This window comes from Nanorana parkeri, unplaced genomic scaffold, assembly GCF_000935625.1.
Source record: "Nanorana parkeri isolate BGI_ZX_2015 unplaced genomic scaffold, ASM93562v1 scaffold13, whole genome shotgun sequence".
Lineage (NCBI taxonomy): Eukaryota > Metazoa > Chordata > Amphibia > Anura > Dicroglossidae > Nanorana > Nanorana parkeri.
Window position 1 is genome coordinate 2,154,715 of NW_017306281.1, and position 17,831 is coordinate 2,172,545.

The window sequence follows — 17,831 nt, forward strand, 5'->3', positions numbered from 1 at the left end:
TGGGGGTGATTTACTAACCTAAACACACGCACGCACTAGGTGCGTGTGATTTTTACACAGCAAAACGTATTTATCAACCAAAAAGTCTCTAAAAGCATATTTCCACTAATGCCATATATGGAAAAATCATGCACATGATGCATATATAATGCTGCTTCACAGTTTAGACAAAAATGGTTAGCTCATGCATTTACATTCCTGCATTCATCAACGCAATCAACACAATGTAGAGCTAATTTACACAACATCACCTTGCAATTCATGCAGGGCTTTGCACAACACACCTGCTGGGTGTGTACACACTACAAAGGTGTCTGGATTCCACCAATAGATCATGCTGGGAGGGAACACACTAAAGAGGTGTATACTTGTTTGTGGCGTGTTTATAAGGTTAGTAAATCAACCCCCATGGCTCTGTTTAGATGTAACATAAAGGTCCGCATCCACCCACACGGACAACTCTAGACATGTGCAAATGCTGAAATTAGTTTCGGACTAAATAAACGAAAACAAAAAAAGTTTTTATTTGTTTCATCCATCTAAACAAATTGTTATGCCATTTCGTATTCATTGGGAACGAGCCTCCGAAACCTCAAATGTAAAGAAAAAAACGTTTGGCAGCCATATCGGCCACTGGCCCTCATCCTGGAGGCAGGGCACATGATGTCACATGCACGCGCGGCGTCGGGTGACGTCACATGCCTGTTGGGTGCCACCATCTTGGTGTATATCTGGGTATACACCAAAATGGCAGCACCCATACCAGCGTGTGGCATCATGCGCCTCGTCTCCAAGATACCGGCACGCATGCACAGAGCACCCCAGTGGCCAATATGGTCGCCACGTGTTCTCAAATAAATTATTATGTACCAGAATAAGTTTTTCTTATATTCAGTCATATAATTAGTTGATTTGGACAAACCGCCAAATCAACAGAATTTTGTTGATTTGCAGGTTCGTCCGAATCCGAATGCACTAGTCTAGACATCTCCGCTTGGACTGTCACCTGATCTTACTCCTGTGCATCCATAATATTTTGATGCTGGGTTTTTTTGTCTGTTTTTATGCTTTGACATTTTCTCTTTTATGTAAATGGTATGTTGTTAAAATCCTTAAATAAAGAATTAAAATAAATAAATAAAAAGGAATACTTTTTTTTTTTACTTGTAAGATTTCTTTAACTGATGTCATATGCAGTATATTGGACAAACAAGAAACCTCCCCTTTCTGTAGGGCTACTCCCACTCTGCAAGGGTTAACTGCTTGTTTATGCCTAGGGGACCAGAGTAAAGCAGTAAATCTGATTCCTGCTCCCGCTAGCTCTAAGACCAACACTTGCAGTCTCTTTCCCCCTCCACTCCGTCAGTTGGAGGCCAGCTAATGTGATCACATATAATGGACAGTTCATGGGCCGGAGCAGAGGGGGAGGGGGGTGAATGCTGACCAGTGGGGATCAGGTAAGTAAAATTGCTTTATTTCGGTCCCCTAGACATAAACAAGCAGTTAATCCTTGCGGTGTGGAGGAGGGTTTTTGTTTCCCCAGAGATATTTATTTATTATTGGTATTTATATAGCGTGGTTCACATTGCCGGTTCCTGTCCTGTAGATACAAGTGCTCAGATTCAGCAATGGTCACCAGAATAAACAGAGAGAGATTACCTCCCTAGAAAGGACACACACACAGTTCCGACTCTTTAAACCTCTATCCCAGACAAAACAAATATGATTTGGCTTTAGATACACTGACGGTGACAGGAGTGTATGAGTCATAAACATGGCTGGAGAGGATTTCAAATCCTTTGGCAGATACAGCTGTTTACATATTCGTATTTCATCTGTATGTGTAATTGTTTATCTGGAGTTCATCTTTAATAGAGTTGTGCGTAGATGTCCTCTCCTCTACCTATACTTTCCTGCCTATACCTGCAATCTTGTTACATAGATAGGTCCGCCCCTCTAACGTTTCGGCTCAAGGTGTTTCAAAGTGTCGGCTCAAGGTGTTTCAAACTCAAAGGTGTCCATTTATTAAGCATCACATCTCAGATTTACCAAAAATTCACTGATGTACTAAAAATAATCTCCTGATTAGAGGTGCACCGAAATGAAAATTTCAGAAACAAAACCGAAATAAAATAAAAAATGTCAGACCCAAACCAAATTTTTTTTTAATTTTAACTTTTTCACATTTTTTAAATATTTTATTTTCAATAAACTGTGTATTTATTTATTAATTTTTTTATTAAATATTTTTATTTACTTTACTTTTAGGGACTTTGGGGAAATATTGGGGGTATTAACAGACCCCTGATATTTCCCTTTTAAAATAAAAAAAGAAAGAGGACTGTTTCCTCAATCTCTTTTTCTGCATCCCCTGTTATTAATTAACTGGAATCCTCTATACTGAGTGTTCCTGTTCATTGATAACATGATTTATACATCACCACCATTTGCTGACACCTTTCCCATTCCACAATGGATCTGGTAAAATTCTAATTTTCATACTAAATGCTGTATATACATCATTTCCCCCCTTTTTTTCACTTTGTTAAATCTCGGTACTGATGTCCTCCTGTAGCCTCTTTGCAGGCACTTCCTTGTGTGCACACACGTACTCCAGAGATGGCTACACTTTAAGGATAGTATGCAACGAATTGCTTTTATGAGACATTATGCTAGTGCTTACAGAAAGTGCCTACCAGACAAGAGAATGTATTTGTATGATCTAATCGGATTTGGGAATATTCATGTTTGTAGACCTCTTCATAACCCCAGCATACACTACCTTGCTGAGCCTGCTTGGAGGACAGTGGACTAATCCCTTTTGTTTCCCCTTAGACAACCAGCACCTGCAGCACTACCCTCTCCCTCCTCCAAATGACCAATGCAAACCTAAAGTGTACCCACACCTTTAGTGCAGTTACATGTACTTGTCTACGCCCCCTCCCAGCCTAATATTCACTTGATCCCCGATCCACTGTGATCTCAGCTGTGCGGCCACCTGGGTGATGCTAAACCTCCTGACAGACATTTCTCCATTGGGCACTGCAATGCTGCTCCTCCATAGACACAGTACAGTGAGTGAGCATTTACAACCTAGGACAGGAAGTGTGTTAGTAGCAGGATTACCAGGCCAAAATAAAAGGAAAAAAACAAATGTGTCCACCACACCCAGTGCTGTCAGAATACAACAGACCGACAGAAGGGATTCCACCATGCAAGCTGACCACACAACTATATTTTTATCTCTTCCAGCCTTGTGAGCTGAATGAGAAAATACTCAATTCCCTCCATCCACGCTAACAGTGTGGAAGTGGGAATCCCTCCAGTGGGTCTATTGTATTCTGACAGCAGTGGGTGTGCCACTGTCAATATACCCGGACAGTGACTTCAGTCAAGTCAGGACTCGGATGAAATTTGGCCAGCTTAAGGACTAGTAAATTGCACTATGTTAAATTTTCGTTCTTGAGTTTAGATACAATTAAACTATTGTGTGGCAAACTACTGTGCTCAGAGTCCTTGAGGCAATGTGTTTTAAAGGATATTACACTTTTAGTAGATATAAGGTCTTTTACTGTGTACTTACAATAGATATCTATACTGAGTGTGTATGCACTTAGGTATATGCTGTATGTATCAGCAGGTTAATAAACACAGTTGACAGTGACCATGATAAAGGCTTCAGATAAAAATATTTTATTCTGTATGATAAGTTTAGAAAACAGCACACACATCCAGGGTCTGTGCCCCGATTTCTTTTTCCCTTACTGTAAATCCATCTCCTTGTCCAGCAGTCTCTATAAGCTGGGGCTCCTTGTCACACATGGGACAAAGTTTGTTACGTACTGATGACGCTCGCTTCCATATAATAAGATTCCACCGTTCACCTGAAGTAATGGGGAGGGCCCCATGAATCTGTTGTCCCCTGTGCAAAATACCCTGACCCATAAGGTGCTCAACTTCTGTATACCTTCTCTCATTGGCTGGAACCTGAATGGAAGACAAAGGATTTTTACTATAGTAAATTTACTAAGTTAGCATTTAGAGTTGGTAACCAAAAAACAATTAAAGTGGCCCTACACTCAGGAGTTAAATTTAAAAAATGCATTCAAGCACCTTAACGTATCTTATTTGTGTCACTCAGCTGATTCAGTATCAAATCATCTCTGAATTCATACTGACACTGTCCTTCCTTCTGGAGGGTGGCTACTTTTGTTCCCCATGGTCCCTGTGTGTGTTGTAATGTAGCCACCGCTCCAAGCTCACTCCCTATAATCTCACATTTAGTTTACTAATGTGTATTGAGATTGTAGTCCATGACAGGAGTGAGCTTGGAGCGGTGACTACTGTACAACACACACAGGGACCATGGGGAACAAAAGTAGCCACCCTCCAGAAGGAAGGACAGTGTCAGCACCAATTTTTGTTAATAGTTAAGGTACTTGAATGCATTTTTAAGATTTAACTCCTGCATTTAGTGTCACTTTAAGAAATAACTAATAACCGCTAATGCCTGACAGGGCAGAGCTGTGCCTCAGTCAAGGAGGATTCCGACAATATTGCCAAGATCCACCCCGGCTGCCTATTTTACAACTGGCTCAGCCTCTTTGTGCATGGCTGAGAGCCAGAAGCAGCTTTGCCTGCCCCCTCTCCAGCCTGTAGCTCCAGCCAGCACTGGAGAAGCAGACAGGGGAGTGGCGGAGGCCATGCAGAAGCAGAGACTGAGAGCTGACTGATCGGCGCTCAGATGATCAGTCATCTCTTGGTCTCAGAGTGGCCGTGGGTCAGCTGCAGTGGCACAAGGATGCTAACGCATGGGGTGAATATAACTGTGTGATATATTATTCACCCTGAACTTCTGCTTTAAGTAAAGCATTACATGTGTTAAACACAACAAGGTGATGTGTAGGAAACATGCCATGAAGGAAGGTAGGCGGAACATATGGCAAATGTTGTCCACCACACTTTAGGCAAGCAATGGAAAGGGTTTTATAAATTACCTTGAATCTGCTTATCTTCTAAAATTAGGTAGTAGTAGTACAGTAAAGATGTGACATAATTGGCTTCTGCAATTTAATGGAGAACACAATACTAGTTCCCAGAGTGTAACACAACAGAGATAGTAAATGACAGAACTAGGAAGCATGACAAGTACGTTGTGTCTCTGCAGTCACACTGGAGACACAGTCAGGGTCAGCTTTATTAGTGATATAAGCTTTCTGAACGGTCTTGTTTAAAATATGAGCTGAAAAAGCAAAGTTGGAATATCACCTCTCTCATTTCAGAAAAATAAAGGTTTCCATCAGTGAACTCTTTCCCCAGGGAAACATTCAGAGTAACCTCAGAGTTATCATAGTGACAGCTGAGATCCAAGTCCTTGTCCAAAGAGTACTGTACTACAAAGGCTTTGTGGCTGTCCAGGCAGCTTCCTCCCCAATCTGGATAAAGAAGAGAGACCAAAGGCCGTAGGTATTTCTCACGTAAGGGTGTAATGAATGAGTCATCTAACCCAAGTTCATTCAGAAGGACCTATGGGCAGAAAAAAACAATGGAAATGTACTGTACACCCAGTTTCAGACTGTTACTTAAAGCAGACCTTTACCTATGAAAAGAGGTTTCTCATGCCGCAGCTCTCTGTCAGGTCCCACATACCTGAAGCTAGTGGCATGATTCAAGATGGCGGCACAGGAGCAGAGCGGCTGCAAGGAAGACATTATTTTTTTTGTTTTTACTATACAGGGACAATTATTACAAGATTGCCCTAGGGAGGGCAAAGTTGAAAGTGGTACAACTGGTGATTAGACTGACACATGAATGTCACCAGCTTTAAAGTATATATAAAGCCAAAACTTATTTTTCAGAAGTGCTAAAACCGTAGTCAGGTTATTAATTGCTAAGCTAACAACAGTTAGCACACCTACAGTTACAGGTCTTGTAATTTACTAAGATCTAAGTTACAATAACAACATTTTGCAGAAACAAAAGAAAAAAGCAAAAATAAAATGGTGTATTTTTGTTTTTTCTTCTTTCTGCACAATGTTTTTATTGCAACTTAGACATTATTAAATTACAAGGTCTGTAACTTTAGGTGTGCTGGCCATTTGTTCCCTTGGATTTTAACACCACAGGCCATGCACTCTCCCATTGGTGTTAAAGGTGTGGGGTGGATTTGTATCAAGGTTTTTATTTGCTGCCTTAGAGAGGAATACAGGAAGCAATTTTCCTTCATTTTCTTGTCCCACGGACATAGCAGGAAGTTTAAGGAAATCTCAAAAATGAAGGAATTCAAATGCAGAATTTCTCTCTTAGGCTACATTCACACCCTGTGGCAAGAACCTACAGATTCATTCAGCAGGAATCCCAGGTGTGTCCATACACATGCAGCTGCTGTTCAAGTGAAAGACAGGCTGACGCTGACAGGAGCCGCATCTGACAGTGGCTGTCCGCATGTAATCGTACATGGATCAATAACCTGCGGTGGATGTAATATGTCTACATCCAGGGACAATCATCTATCCTGAACTTCAGGTAATCAGATGCGGTTTCTGTCAGAATGTCATTTACTTGAACGGGCACAGTGGCCGCATTGGAAGATTTCCCCATACCTCTTGTTCTGGGGACAACTCTAAAATTTAGCATTTCCCCTCACTTTCTATATCGGTGACAGTGGTCATCAGGGCCAATAAAGTGGCGGCTCTCCCCAATGGGGACACAGAATGTAATTTATGGGAGTAGAGGGTCTAAGTCTTCCCAGCTCCATTCCAATCTTAAAAAAAAAACAACAACATTTGCTTAGAGGTACACTTTAATGCATCTGTTGCACTGATCCTAGATTTTGACATTTGAAATCCTGGCCTTCTATGTTCTAACAGCTCCCTCTTCCTGTGTCAAGTGTCCGAAAAACTAATACAAGAAGAATGTAAAAAAAACAAAGTTCCTTAGGCTGAATGAGTAAAGACTCGGCATATAGTGTTAATTAGTATACATGACCGAATGCCAACTTTAGCACTTAGTCATCACCATATGTATATTCATATAAAAGCTTGAATCCTTGCCAACTGCTGTAACTAAAGTGTTTTTTTTAACAGAACTAGGCTATACTTGTACACGTTTCCTTTTTTATTGACATTACTTTTTATGGTTTTTATATATGGTTATATTTATAAAAGTTAGTTGTAAAGCACATATAGTATTTTTAAGGTACCCCCCTATATGAAAGGCATGACCCAACTCAATGGAGAGAGGTGGCAGGTGTTTGACAAGGCAGCACTCGTTCAACAGACTCCATACAATCTATATAATTCAGAGGCTAGGGTCAGGTTCTAGCAATTATACTCCAATGACAACATTTCCATCGTGTGCTAGAGTACCACTGCCAAGTACTATCATATCTATAACTGGTAAAATCAATTATGAAATAGAAAAATTGAAGTACCCCATAATTATTCATAGTGTTTGGGCGTCCTTTCGCCAGTGCCGATCTTTCAAAATGTTCGAGCTCTTCTACAAAGTCTTTACAAAACTGTGGAACAAATACGGGAAGTTGATATATCCTTTTATCTATGAAAAAACACAATGGATGAATGTGGCAGCAGGCATGTTTGTAATTACAAAGTTTAAAGTGGAACTCAGTTTTCAAGACTTAGCAAATGTAAAGCTTTCCATACACATCACAGTCTAACTGTGCACTCTTTGTATAATCTCCTTGAGATTTACCAAAACACGATAATAAGAGGACCTACCTGAACTATACAATCAGTTTTGTATCCAATCAGGCAAGCGCTTGCACTACATAGTGGTTGGTAGATTTAAAGGAGATTGTAATGTGTGTGGTGAACTTTACTGCAGATCTTCTCTTACTTCTGCAGATACAGAGGTCATTCCAGTGCAGATAAATCTTTTAAAAATAGTATGGGAGATTCTACCGTTACTATAATGACCAATCCCAGTGTGGTGATACAATACAATGTGCTATGGCATCCCTTTAGACATGACAGTGTCTAGATCAAGGGTGAATTCAAAAGATGTCACCAGCACACCATGCTAGTTGTGTTTAGCAAACGTCCATTTTAATGACAAAAATTGCTATTCAGTTGGAAGTACTTTCGGGGGCCTCACAGGGTCCCCTTCATCAGGCTGATTATAGCAGATCAGTTTACAGCGAAGGACAAGAAATGCAGTTAATCGGCAAGGACAAGAAATGCGTCCTGCATTTTCACTTCATTGCTCAGCATTGTGCCTTACCTAGCAAACTTCCACGGATGCAACATGTTCTACCTGCTTTATCCCAACTACATGCAATCAGTGAAAAGAGATTCAGTTTGGTCATGCAGAATTAGATTAACGATACCTGGAATAGAATCAAGGAGGTTTAACAGACCATCCAGACTAGCATGGGGAGACTGGCAAAAATGGACAGCTTCCAAAAACTCTGCAGCCAGAAAAGACTCCTTAAAAGAAAAACAAATGAGAGATACTTAGCCACATTTACACCTTTGCATTTGCTTTTAACAATTGTATTAATCGTTTTACTATTGGGTCTATTTATGACAACACTTGTCCTGTGCAAGTTAACCTGCTGTTGTGAAAATGAGGCAAAATCCAATGTTCTTAATGTAATTTCTCTTCTGGTTGAATGTTCTTCAATAGGTTCATTCATATAGAATATAGTAAATGGGGGGGAAAATCTGCTTTTTGGCCACTAGATGGAGCTAAGGATCATAGGAGCTATATATACATCTTAGTAATAAGAGATACAATGTAACAATTCTAGAGACTGCTGGAGAGAATTGGCATATAAATGTAACCATTGCTATAATGGCAATAGTAGTGGTTACATGTATACATTCATTCTCTCCAGCATTCTCTTGAATTGTGACATTGTATCTCATTACTAACATGTATTTTTTAAATATAATCCTCGGCTCCATCTAGTGACCAAAATGCGGTATTTTCCTGATTAACTTTGTTCTTTATGAATGAAAGAAGAACACTGATGTGCATTCGACCAGAAGAAAAAAATACCCCAAGAACATTTGGTTCTGCCCCATTCTCACAATAGCTGATTTATTCGCACAGAACATGCAAATGCAGTTTCGCTGAACGCATAGCTTTGCAAAAAATATTTTATCAATGGAACCTTATGTCATTTATTGGAGGCAAAGATATGTCTCCTCTCTCCCCCCGTCCATCATAATCACCATTTCCTAACTCTAAATGTATCCATTCCTGTCAGTACACTAGGTTTAGAGTTACCTGTAAGACATACAACTCCGGATGCAATGGTTTATAATGGAGTGCAATTTCTGATTTCCGTTGCTGGGACTCCTCAGCTAATTGAATTCTTCTTTCCACTTCTTTCTTTACCTGGGAAAGTATTAACTCTATAAAATGAATACAATCAAAGTGATCTGTCAAAAAAGCAAAATACTCGCCTGAGAAGCCTCAAATAGAGCTTACTTTTCTTTGACTCCGAGGCTTCAGGCCTTGTTCACACCAAGCGCATTTGCAGGAGCAGAGCAGTTACAGACCGGAGCAAAACTGCGTCCAATGTATTCCAATGGTATTTTTAGCTCCAGTTCACATCGCAGCGTTCAGTTCCAGAGCGGGTAAAAAAAAACTGCAGCAGGCCCTATTTTACCTGCTCTGGAACGCATGTAAACGCATCAAAAATGCCTGGAACGCACTGAAAGCCCATTTTAAACAAAAAAAAAAATGTTTTTAGTTTTTTACCCAAAACAGCCCGGAACGCATAAAAAAAGCGGCAAAAACGCAGCACAACCCACTGCACTGCGTGTGCAGAAACTCATGCAGATCTGCTCTGCATTTGGTGTGAACAAGGCCTCATAGTAGTTCCTGAGCAGTAAAACTGAACCTATTCTATGACTGATCGTTCTCCACCAGAAATGGTAACATACAGCAACTTGTAGCTAAGCCTTTAAAACAAGTATCCTCTATAATGGCAGATTGTCATTAACACAATGGACAAGTGGGAAAACATTCACACAATAGTTAATAGATAAGAAAAAACAGAGGTTATGTAAATGAAGTGTATAGTATATACTTAGCTGTGCTTCTGTACCTTACGGGTTAATGTCTCTGGCTAATCACATGACATAACCCAAGACCAAATGAAAGGTTTAAAACAGCTGATGTGCCAATTAGAGAAAAAGTAAACACTATATGAAATCAGATATTTGCCACATGTTTGTAATATAAAATGCAGACATGCCATCAATATAAATAACAGCCTTTTTTCTTCTTTTTTGTCACATTCCTGGCAAAAAGACAATGGAAATTCCTGTGGTAATACACTTCATAGCTTTGCAGTTTTATTGACTCTTAAAAATTCTCCCAGTCTTAGAACCCATCATGCATGCTACTTTTGCCTAGCTTGGAGCTCCACCTGATGGTACGATTTAGTATTGCACCTCCTCCAGGCAAATATAACAACGATGCCTAAACAGACGGTATCTAGGAAGATTTATCCCTTCAAGTAATGGTGACAGAGGGTCACGTTCTTTCTCATAAAGTGGATGGGGACGGGAAATTCCTTCCTTGCACAAAGGTCTAAAGCAGTGGTTCACAACCTGTGGGTCGCTGTGTGATTTCTGCTGTGTTAGGTGAGAGTCCTCCTCAGCTCTCTCCTAGTGCAGCAGTGTCAGTTCTCCCACCACGCCGCCAGATGTCGCTGCAGCAGCAGCGTCATCCCTAAATTTTACCGTTGGGGGGTCACCACAACTTGCCAAATGTTACTAAGGGGTCCCGGCCCTAGAAAGGTTGAGAACCACTGGTCTAAAGCTTTTGGCTTTAGGGGATGATTCCTCACCAATGGAGCAGAATTTGGTGGTAATGGCAGCAGGAGAAGTAAGTATTTATATTCTTCTTTTCAGGTAACATTTATTTTGTGTCTTCTATTGGTAACTTAAAGTGACACTAAACTCAGGAGTAAAATCTTAAAAATACATTCAAGTACCCTAACTATTAACAAAAATGTAGGGCTGCAACACCTAATCGACATAATCGATTAATCGGCTTCTGATTGGTTTGCCCTGTTCATGGCTCCACACACGCTGTGCGCCACACCTCCTCCCCACCTCACGCTCGCCGCTGCCAGATCTGCCCGCATCCACGTTCCACACCTCCTCCGCGCCTCACGCTCACCACCCGCCCAAATCCACGAAAAAAAATAATCGTTAGCTGCAGCTCTACAAAAATGTATCCTATTTTGTATATCACTCAGCTGTAGATCCTCAAATCATCTCTGAATTGGTGCTGACACTGTTCTTCCTTCTGGAGGGTGACTACTTTTGTTCCGCTTGATCTATGTGTATGTTGTAAAGTAGTCACCGCTCCAAGCTGACTCCTGTGATGGTCTACAATCTCATGTTTAGTTTACTAATTTGTATTGAGATTGTAGTCCATTACAGGAGCTTGGAGCGGTGACTACTTTACAACATACACATAGATCAAGCGGAACAAAAGTAGTCACCCTCCAGAAGGAAGAACAGTGTCAGCACCAATTCAGAGATGATTTGAGGATCTGCAGCTGAGTGATACACTTTTGTTAATAGTTAAGGTACTTAATTGTATTTTTAAGATTTAACTCCTGAGTTTAGTGTCAGCAGCCTTTTGTTCGCATCAGAACTGCTTTATTCCCAAGCCTACAGGAATGCAAAAGCAGCTTGAAGCAAGTCAAATGCAGGTCAGAAGTAGGTCAGCTGCAAGTCAAATGTACCTGCTAATAAATTGTGAATGATTTCAGAAGCATCTCATACTAAAGTCAGCCATAACCACTTTCATTGACACAGGCCCTTAGGCTGCTAATGAAATATAACTACCTTTGCTACTACTGCTACACTCATGACATCCTCACTGATGATGCAATTAAACACTGTACAAGTCTTTTGCCTTTCTTAAGTATATATTAAATCATTAAAAATGGTACACTATATTGCTAATAGTATTGGGACACCCCTCCATATCATTGGATTCAGGTGTTCCAATCACCTCCATGATCACAGATGTATAAAATCCAGCACCTAGGCATGCAGACGCTTCTACAAACATTTGTGAAAGAATGGGTCGTTGTCAGGAGCTCAGTGAATTCAAGCGTGGTACCGTGATAGGTTGTCACCTGAGCAATAAGTCCATCCGTGAAATTTCCTTGTTAATAAATATTCCACGGCAACTGGGAACAACAGCAGCTCAGCAACGAAGTGATAGGCCATGTAAGATGACAGAGCGGGGTCAGCGCATGCTGAAGCACACAGTACGCAGAAGTTGCCAACTGTCTGCAGAGTCAGTAGCTACAGACCTCCAAACTTCGTGTGGCCTTCAGATTGGTACAACAACAGTGCGTAGAGAGCTTCATGGAATGGGTTTCCATGGCCGAGCAGCTGCATCCAAGCCTTACATCACCAAGTGCAATGCAAAGCGTGGGATGTAGTGGTGTAAAGCACGCCGCCACTGGACTCTAGAGGAGTGGAGACGTGTTCTGTGGAGTGACGAATCACTCTTCTCTGTCTGGCAATCCCATGGACGTGTCTGGGTTTGGCGGTTGCCAGGAGAGCGGTACTTGCATGACTGCATTGTGCCAAGTGTAAAGTTTGGTGGAGGGGCGATTATGGTGTGGGGTTGTTTTTCAGGGATTGGGCTTGGCCCCTTAGTTCCAGTGAAGGGAACTCTTAAGGCATCAGCATACCAAGACATTTTGGACAATTTTATGCTCCCACCTTTGTGGGAACAGTTTGGGGATGGCCCCTTCCTGTTCCAACATGATTGCGCACCAGTGCACAAAGCAAGGTCCATAAAGACATGAATGAGTGAGTTTGTGGAGGAGGAACTTGACTGGCCTGTACAGAGTCCTGACCTCAACCTGATAGAACACCTTTGGGATGAATTAGAGCGCAGACTGCGAGCCAGGCCTTCTCGTCCAACATCAGTACCTGACCTCACAAATACGCTTCTGGAAGAATGGTCAAACATTCCCATAGACACACTCCTAAACCTTGTGGACGTCTTCCCAGAAGAGTTGAAGCTGTTATAGCGGCAAAGGGTGGGCTACATCAATATTGAACCCTACGGACTAAGACTGGGATGCCATTAAAGTACATGTGCGTGTAAAATCAGGCATCAATACTTTTGGCAATATAGTGTATATTGTATATTAACCTAAACTGAAATTATAATGTACGTACCTTTGATAGCGTTATGGCCTATTCACACCAGAAGTGATTCCATGCAGTTTGCTGTGTCCTAAACTGTATAGGCTATTAAAAATCCAATTATGTCAGTGGGCACTGTTGTTACTAGAGTTCCAGTTTAGGCTAGTGCTGACCTATGGATTACCATTTCGATCAAATAAATGGAGAAATCTTATTACAAAATATCTGAAAACACACGGCAATGAAAGCTGTATGTGATACAATGTGTTTTAATCACATCTGTAGTATGGAAATGTAAAGCCCCACAAACATATCTTGTTTCCCCATACCGTTTCCAGGACTTGTGCAAGCTTCTCAGCAGTACGACATCCTCTGCTCTGCAATGCCTGTATGACACAATAAACATACATGGTGAAGTAATAGAAATGGCCAGCCTGATTTTCCATCAAAAAAAATCACTAAATCTTTCTTTATACAGTGCATATTTCCGAAAAACAATATGTGACATAATAATGATATAAAACTATATATTGTAATTTACTCTACAAAGCAGACCATTAAATGCCATGTGCTGAGCATTCACTATTCTCAAAGTTCACTGTCAATGGAGGGTGAAGAGAGGAAACCACCTTATACACAGCCCAACACATCCCAATAAACAGAACCCAGCCAATCGCTAAGTTCTCCCAATGTCATCAATGTTGTAGGGGAAAACCCCATTGAGCACCAATAGTTATGGGGCACTCATCACCAACACTTAAGGGGCACACACCATTGACTACCACCATAAGGGGTCACCAATTCCTGACCACTGAAATCTGCAAGCTATTCTGTGCATGACATAGTCCTGAACCCTGTATTCTCAGTTTCACTATTTATACTTTGTCCTAAACAACACAATTTTGGGGGCATTTCAGAAGAAACACAACATATCTGGTTTGCTTCAAAATTTGTGGTATTGTTTTCCTTTATGGAGTAAAACATTTAAAACACAGCGGTTATCAAATACACCAGAAGAAAGTTCTGTCTGACTCATCTGGGTAATTGAATAATTGTCAAAGTGTCTCAGCACTGAAAACTGGACACTGGCCTGATAATGAAGGGAAATGAGAGTCTGGTACTCAGGTTGTTAAAGTAAACCTTTCTTAAGACAAATATGAGGGTGCAATTGTTTGGCCTCCTTCCATGCAGTGGCGTCACTACAAGGGGCAATTGCCCCCCTAGGGTATTGCATGCCCCCCCCGTGTGCCCCCCCTCTGGCGCATCCGAGTGACATTATGGGACCTGTGCACCCGCTGCTCGTGCGTTGCGGCTGGCCCGGTCAGAGCGGCGGAGGGAGAGAATATTTTTTCAGGGGGGGCAGAAGTTGCCCAGTTCCCCCTCCTCCGAGAAAATAGTCTCTCCCTTTGCCTCTCTGATTGGACTGGCCGGCCGCACCGAACAAGCAGCAGGTGCACAGGTCCCAATCAGGTCCCTTGACGTCACTCGGATCCGCCCAGTAGCCGGCTCCACGGCATTCAAAGTAAGTGATGCCGAGGGACACCGCTCTCCATCCTGAAAAAAAAAGTTCTACTTATCTCATGCTCTCCATCCTGAGTTCCAGGTTGACAGTCTGGAATGTTCCTTACTCCTGCCCTTTGGAGCTCAGAAAAAATTAAAATTACAAAAAAAATTTAAAAATGAAGTCACATATCAAAGCAATAAAAAAAATAAAATAAAAAATAAAAGTCCCCCGCCCCCACATGCACACTCAAACATGCGTCGAGTCCGCCTACGTGCGAAAACGACGATTACATCCATTGCGCCGCACATGTTACATATTGCCGCGAACGTCGCAGTCAGAGCAATAATTCTAGGGCCATCAATCACTGATAACACTAAACTGATGAGCGGCAAAAGCTTTTAAAGAGTCGGCTATGGTAGTGGTATGGTTTGAGTATGGTAGTTTTTTGCGATGTAGCGGGTGCGCGCAATTTTAAAGCTTGACATGTTTGGTGTCTATTTACCCGACGTGACCCCGTCTTTTATATTTTACCAAAAAATTGGGTAATAATAAATGTTTTATATCATAACGTAGGGAGAACAGGTTTTTTTTCAAAATTTTCGGTACTTTTTTCATTATATAGTAAAAAAAAAACGTAGTGGTGATTAAATACCACCAAAAGAAAGCTCTATCTGTCCCCAAAAAATTGTATACAATTCATTTCAGTACAGCGTTGCATGACGGAATAAACGTCAGTCAAAGAACCGCAGCAAGGCTAAAATTGTTAAAAAAACACTTGCCCGGCGCCCAGGACTACATGTCCCGGGCGTCGGGCGATACGAATTCCACACCCCTGATACAGCGGCACAATGCAGCATACCAGACCAGATAGATATATATATCTATCTGGTCTGGTATGCTGCATAATACATTGGTGTTCTGCATTGTATTGTGCATGGTACTCTGCATTGTATAATACAGCGGCACAATGCAGCATACCAGACCAGATCGATATACAGCACCCCCCTCACCGCCATTCTGGCCTAAGCAAGAATGATGCGTCCTGCTCCTGCAGCCTCCTGGTATATGCCTGGAAGCTGCAGGAGCATGGCACAGTGCGGCCGGAGGGAAGGGGCCTGGCTGTGCGTCAGATATATATATCTATCTGGTCTGGTATGCTGCATTGTGCCTCTGTATTATACAATGCAGAGTACCATGTACAATACAATACAATTCAGAAAACCATAGTGAAATTAAAAGTGTAAAATTATACAGCAATGAATGCAGAATGGCATCGGCTATAGAGGACTACAAAACCCAGCAATAGTACATTATACAGCGCAATGCAGAATACCACCAGCTATAGAGGAACAACAAATCCCAGCAAAAATACATTATGCAGGCTGTTTAATGTATTACTGCTGGGATTTGTTGTTCCTCAGAATACCTCTCTGGTGGTATTCTGCAGTGTGCCGCTGTATAATGTATTATTGCTGGGCTTTGTTGTATTCCTCTATAACTGGTCAGTGGTATTCTGCATTGCGCCGTATAATTATACAGCGCAATGCAGAATACCAGCAGCTACACAGGACTACAAATCCCAGCAATAATAAATTATACAGCGCAATGGAGAATACCACCATCTATAGCGGAATACATCAGATCCCAGCAATAATACATTACATACAGCGCAATGCAGAATACCAGCAGCTACACAGGACTACAAATCCCAGCAATAGTACATTATGGTATAATGTACTATTGCTGCGATTTGCTGTATTCCTCTATAGCTGCTGGTATTCTGCATTGCGCCATATAATCATTATACAGAACACTGCAGAATACCCCCAGCTACAGAGGACTACAAATCCCAGCAATAGTACATTATAGTATAATGTACTATTGCTGCGATTTGCTGTATTCCTCTATAGCTGCTGGTATTCTGCATTGCATTGGTATTGCTGGTATTGCACACCACACTCTTTTTTTACTTCCACCGCTCCAAGCTTGCTCCTGTGATGGACTACAATCTCAATACAAACTAGTAGTCCATCACTGGAGCCCTTTTTTTTTTTATCCGATTAACCGACCTTAATAATCGGCTAACGAATCAATTGTGAAAATAATCGTTAGCTGGAGCCCTACCGGGCAGCGTGTAATGACGCGCTGCCCGGCTTCTTGATTGGTCGGGAAACTGGCCAATCAGGAAGCTGGGCGCCGTGTAATGACGCAGCACCCGGCTTTCTGATTGGTTGGGAAGCCGGCTTCATGCTCCCTCATCATGTCATAATATTTGTAAACTGTGACATATACATACTTATTTAGTTTTTTTCAGTGGTGAAAATTATTAGTGCCCCCCCACATGGCTGTGCGTCATCAGGGGCCAGCTGCAAAACCCAAAAGAGACAGCCATCCTGATGATGTCAGAGGAGAAGATGGCAGTATGGGTCTGGATTGGTGGATCACAGCAGGACAACACTGGATTCGCTGGGCAGGTGAGTATGTTTTTTGGTGAGAGCCCAGCATAACGTAACAGGTAAGAGGGTTAAAGGGGGCTTCCCCTTTAACATTCTCTCCCCATAGGCATTTTTCATTGTGGTCACAAAGGGGTTGAAGCACCGGCAGGCAATAGGATAAGAATACCTTCTGATATTCCTGAGTGAACTGCTGCTCATCTGTGTACCTGACATGCATTTGGTACTCCTCTATATAAATATTGTCAGTGTAGAAGCAGGCACAGGAATAGGAGCCTCTGCTGTGTGCCATGGCATTGATCTGCTGCAGAACTGTCACTGGAAGGACCCCGCACGACTTTGCATCACAGCTGTGTACTGCCGCGCGCCCACTGCTTCCAGCCACGTGATACTGCTAGGGATCCGCTGTAAATACACGAGCTGTACTTCAGCGGCAGTGTACTGGACTGTACTCTACGCTGTATCGAAGCTGTGAAATGTGCTACGGACCCTTAGCTTGTGTTACAGTTAATGAAGTCCCCGGGAAACAGTTCCCACTGTATGTATTAGTGCAGGCTGTGCCTGGACGAGGAGTCTTTGAGTGCTTACATTTTAGATCCTTCCTGAGCCTGGCCGCATGAAGGTGCAGGGTGAGCTATAGCCGCCAGCTGTGCATCGCCAAGTTCTCATGTCACAGAAGGATCATGGAGACTCTACAGGTAGCAGAGGAAG

The 17,831-nt window shown here is 42.0% G+C and overlaps 1 protein-coding gene across 2 annotated transcripts; it reads right to left on the reverse strand.

The window, feature by feature from the left end:
* Positions 1-3,695: 3,695 nt before the first annotated feature.
* On the reverse strand, positions 3,696-17,466 carry OGFOD2 (2-oxoglutarate and iron dependent oxygenase domain containing 2). Of its 2 annotated transcripts, none has more exons than XM_018557588.1 (7): positions 17,290-17,466; positions 13,493-13,549; positions 9,253-9,363; positions 8,348-8,447; positions 7,433-7,557; positions 5,269-5,526; positions 3,696-3,987 (listed from the first exon to the last, which is right to left on the reverse strand). In XM_018557588.1, the coding sequence occupies exons 1-7, from the start codon at positions 17,410-17,412 to the stop codon at positions 3,712-3,714; spliced, it is 1,050 nt and encodes a 349-aa protein (XP_018413090.1). In that variant the 5' UTR covers positions 17,413-17,466; the 3' UTR covers positions 3,696-3,711. The 2 variants fall into 2 exon arrangements, with proteins under 2 accessions (XP_018413090.1, XP_018413099.1); XM_018557597.1 differs by having other exon boundaries at positions 7,433-7,569; positions 8,342-8,447.
* Between the last annotated feature and the right edge of the window lie 365 nt (positions 17,467-17,831).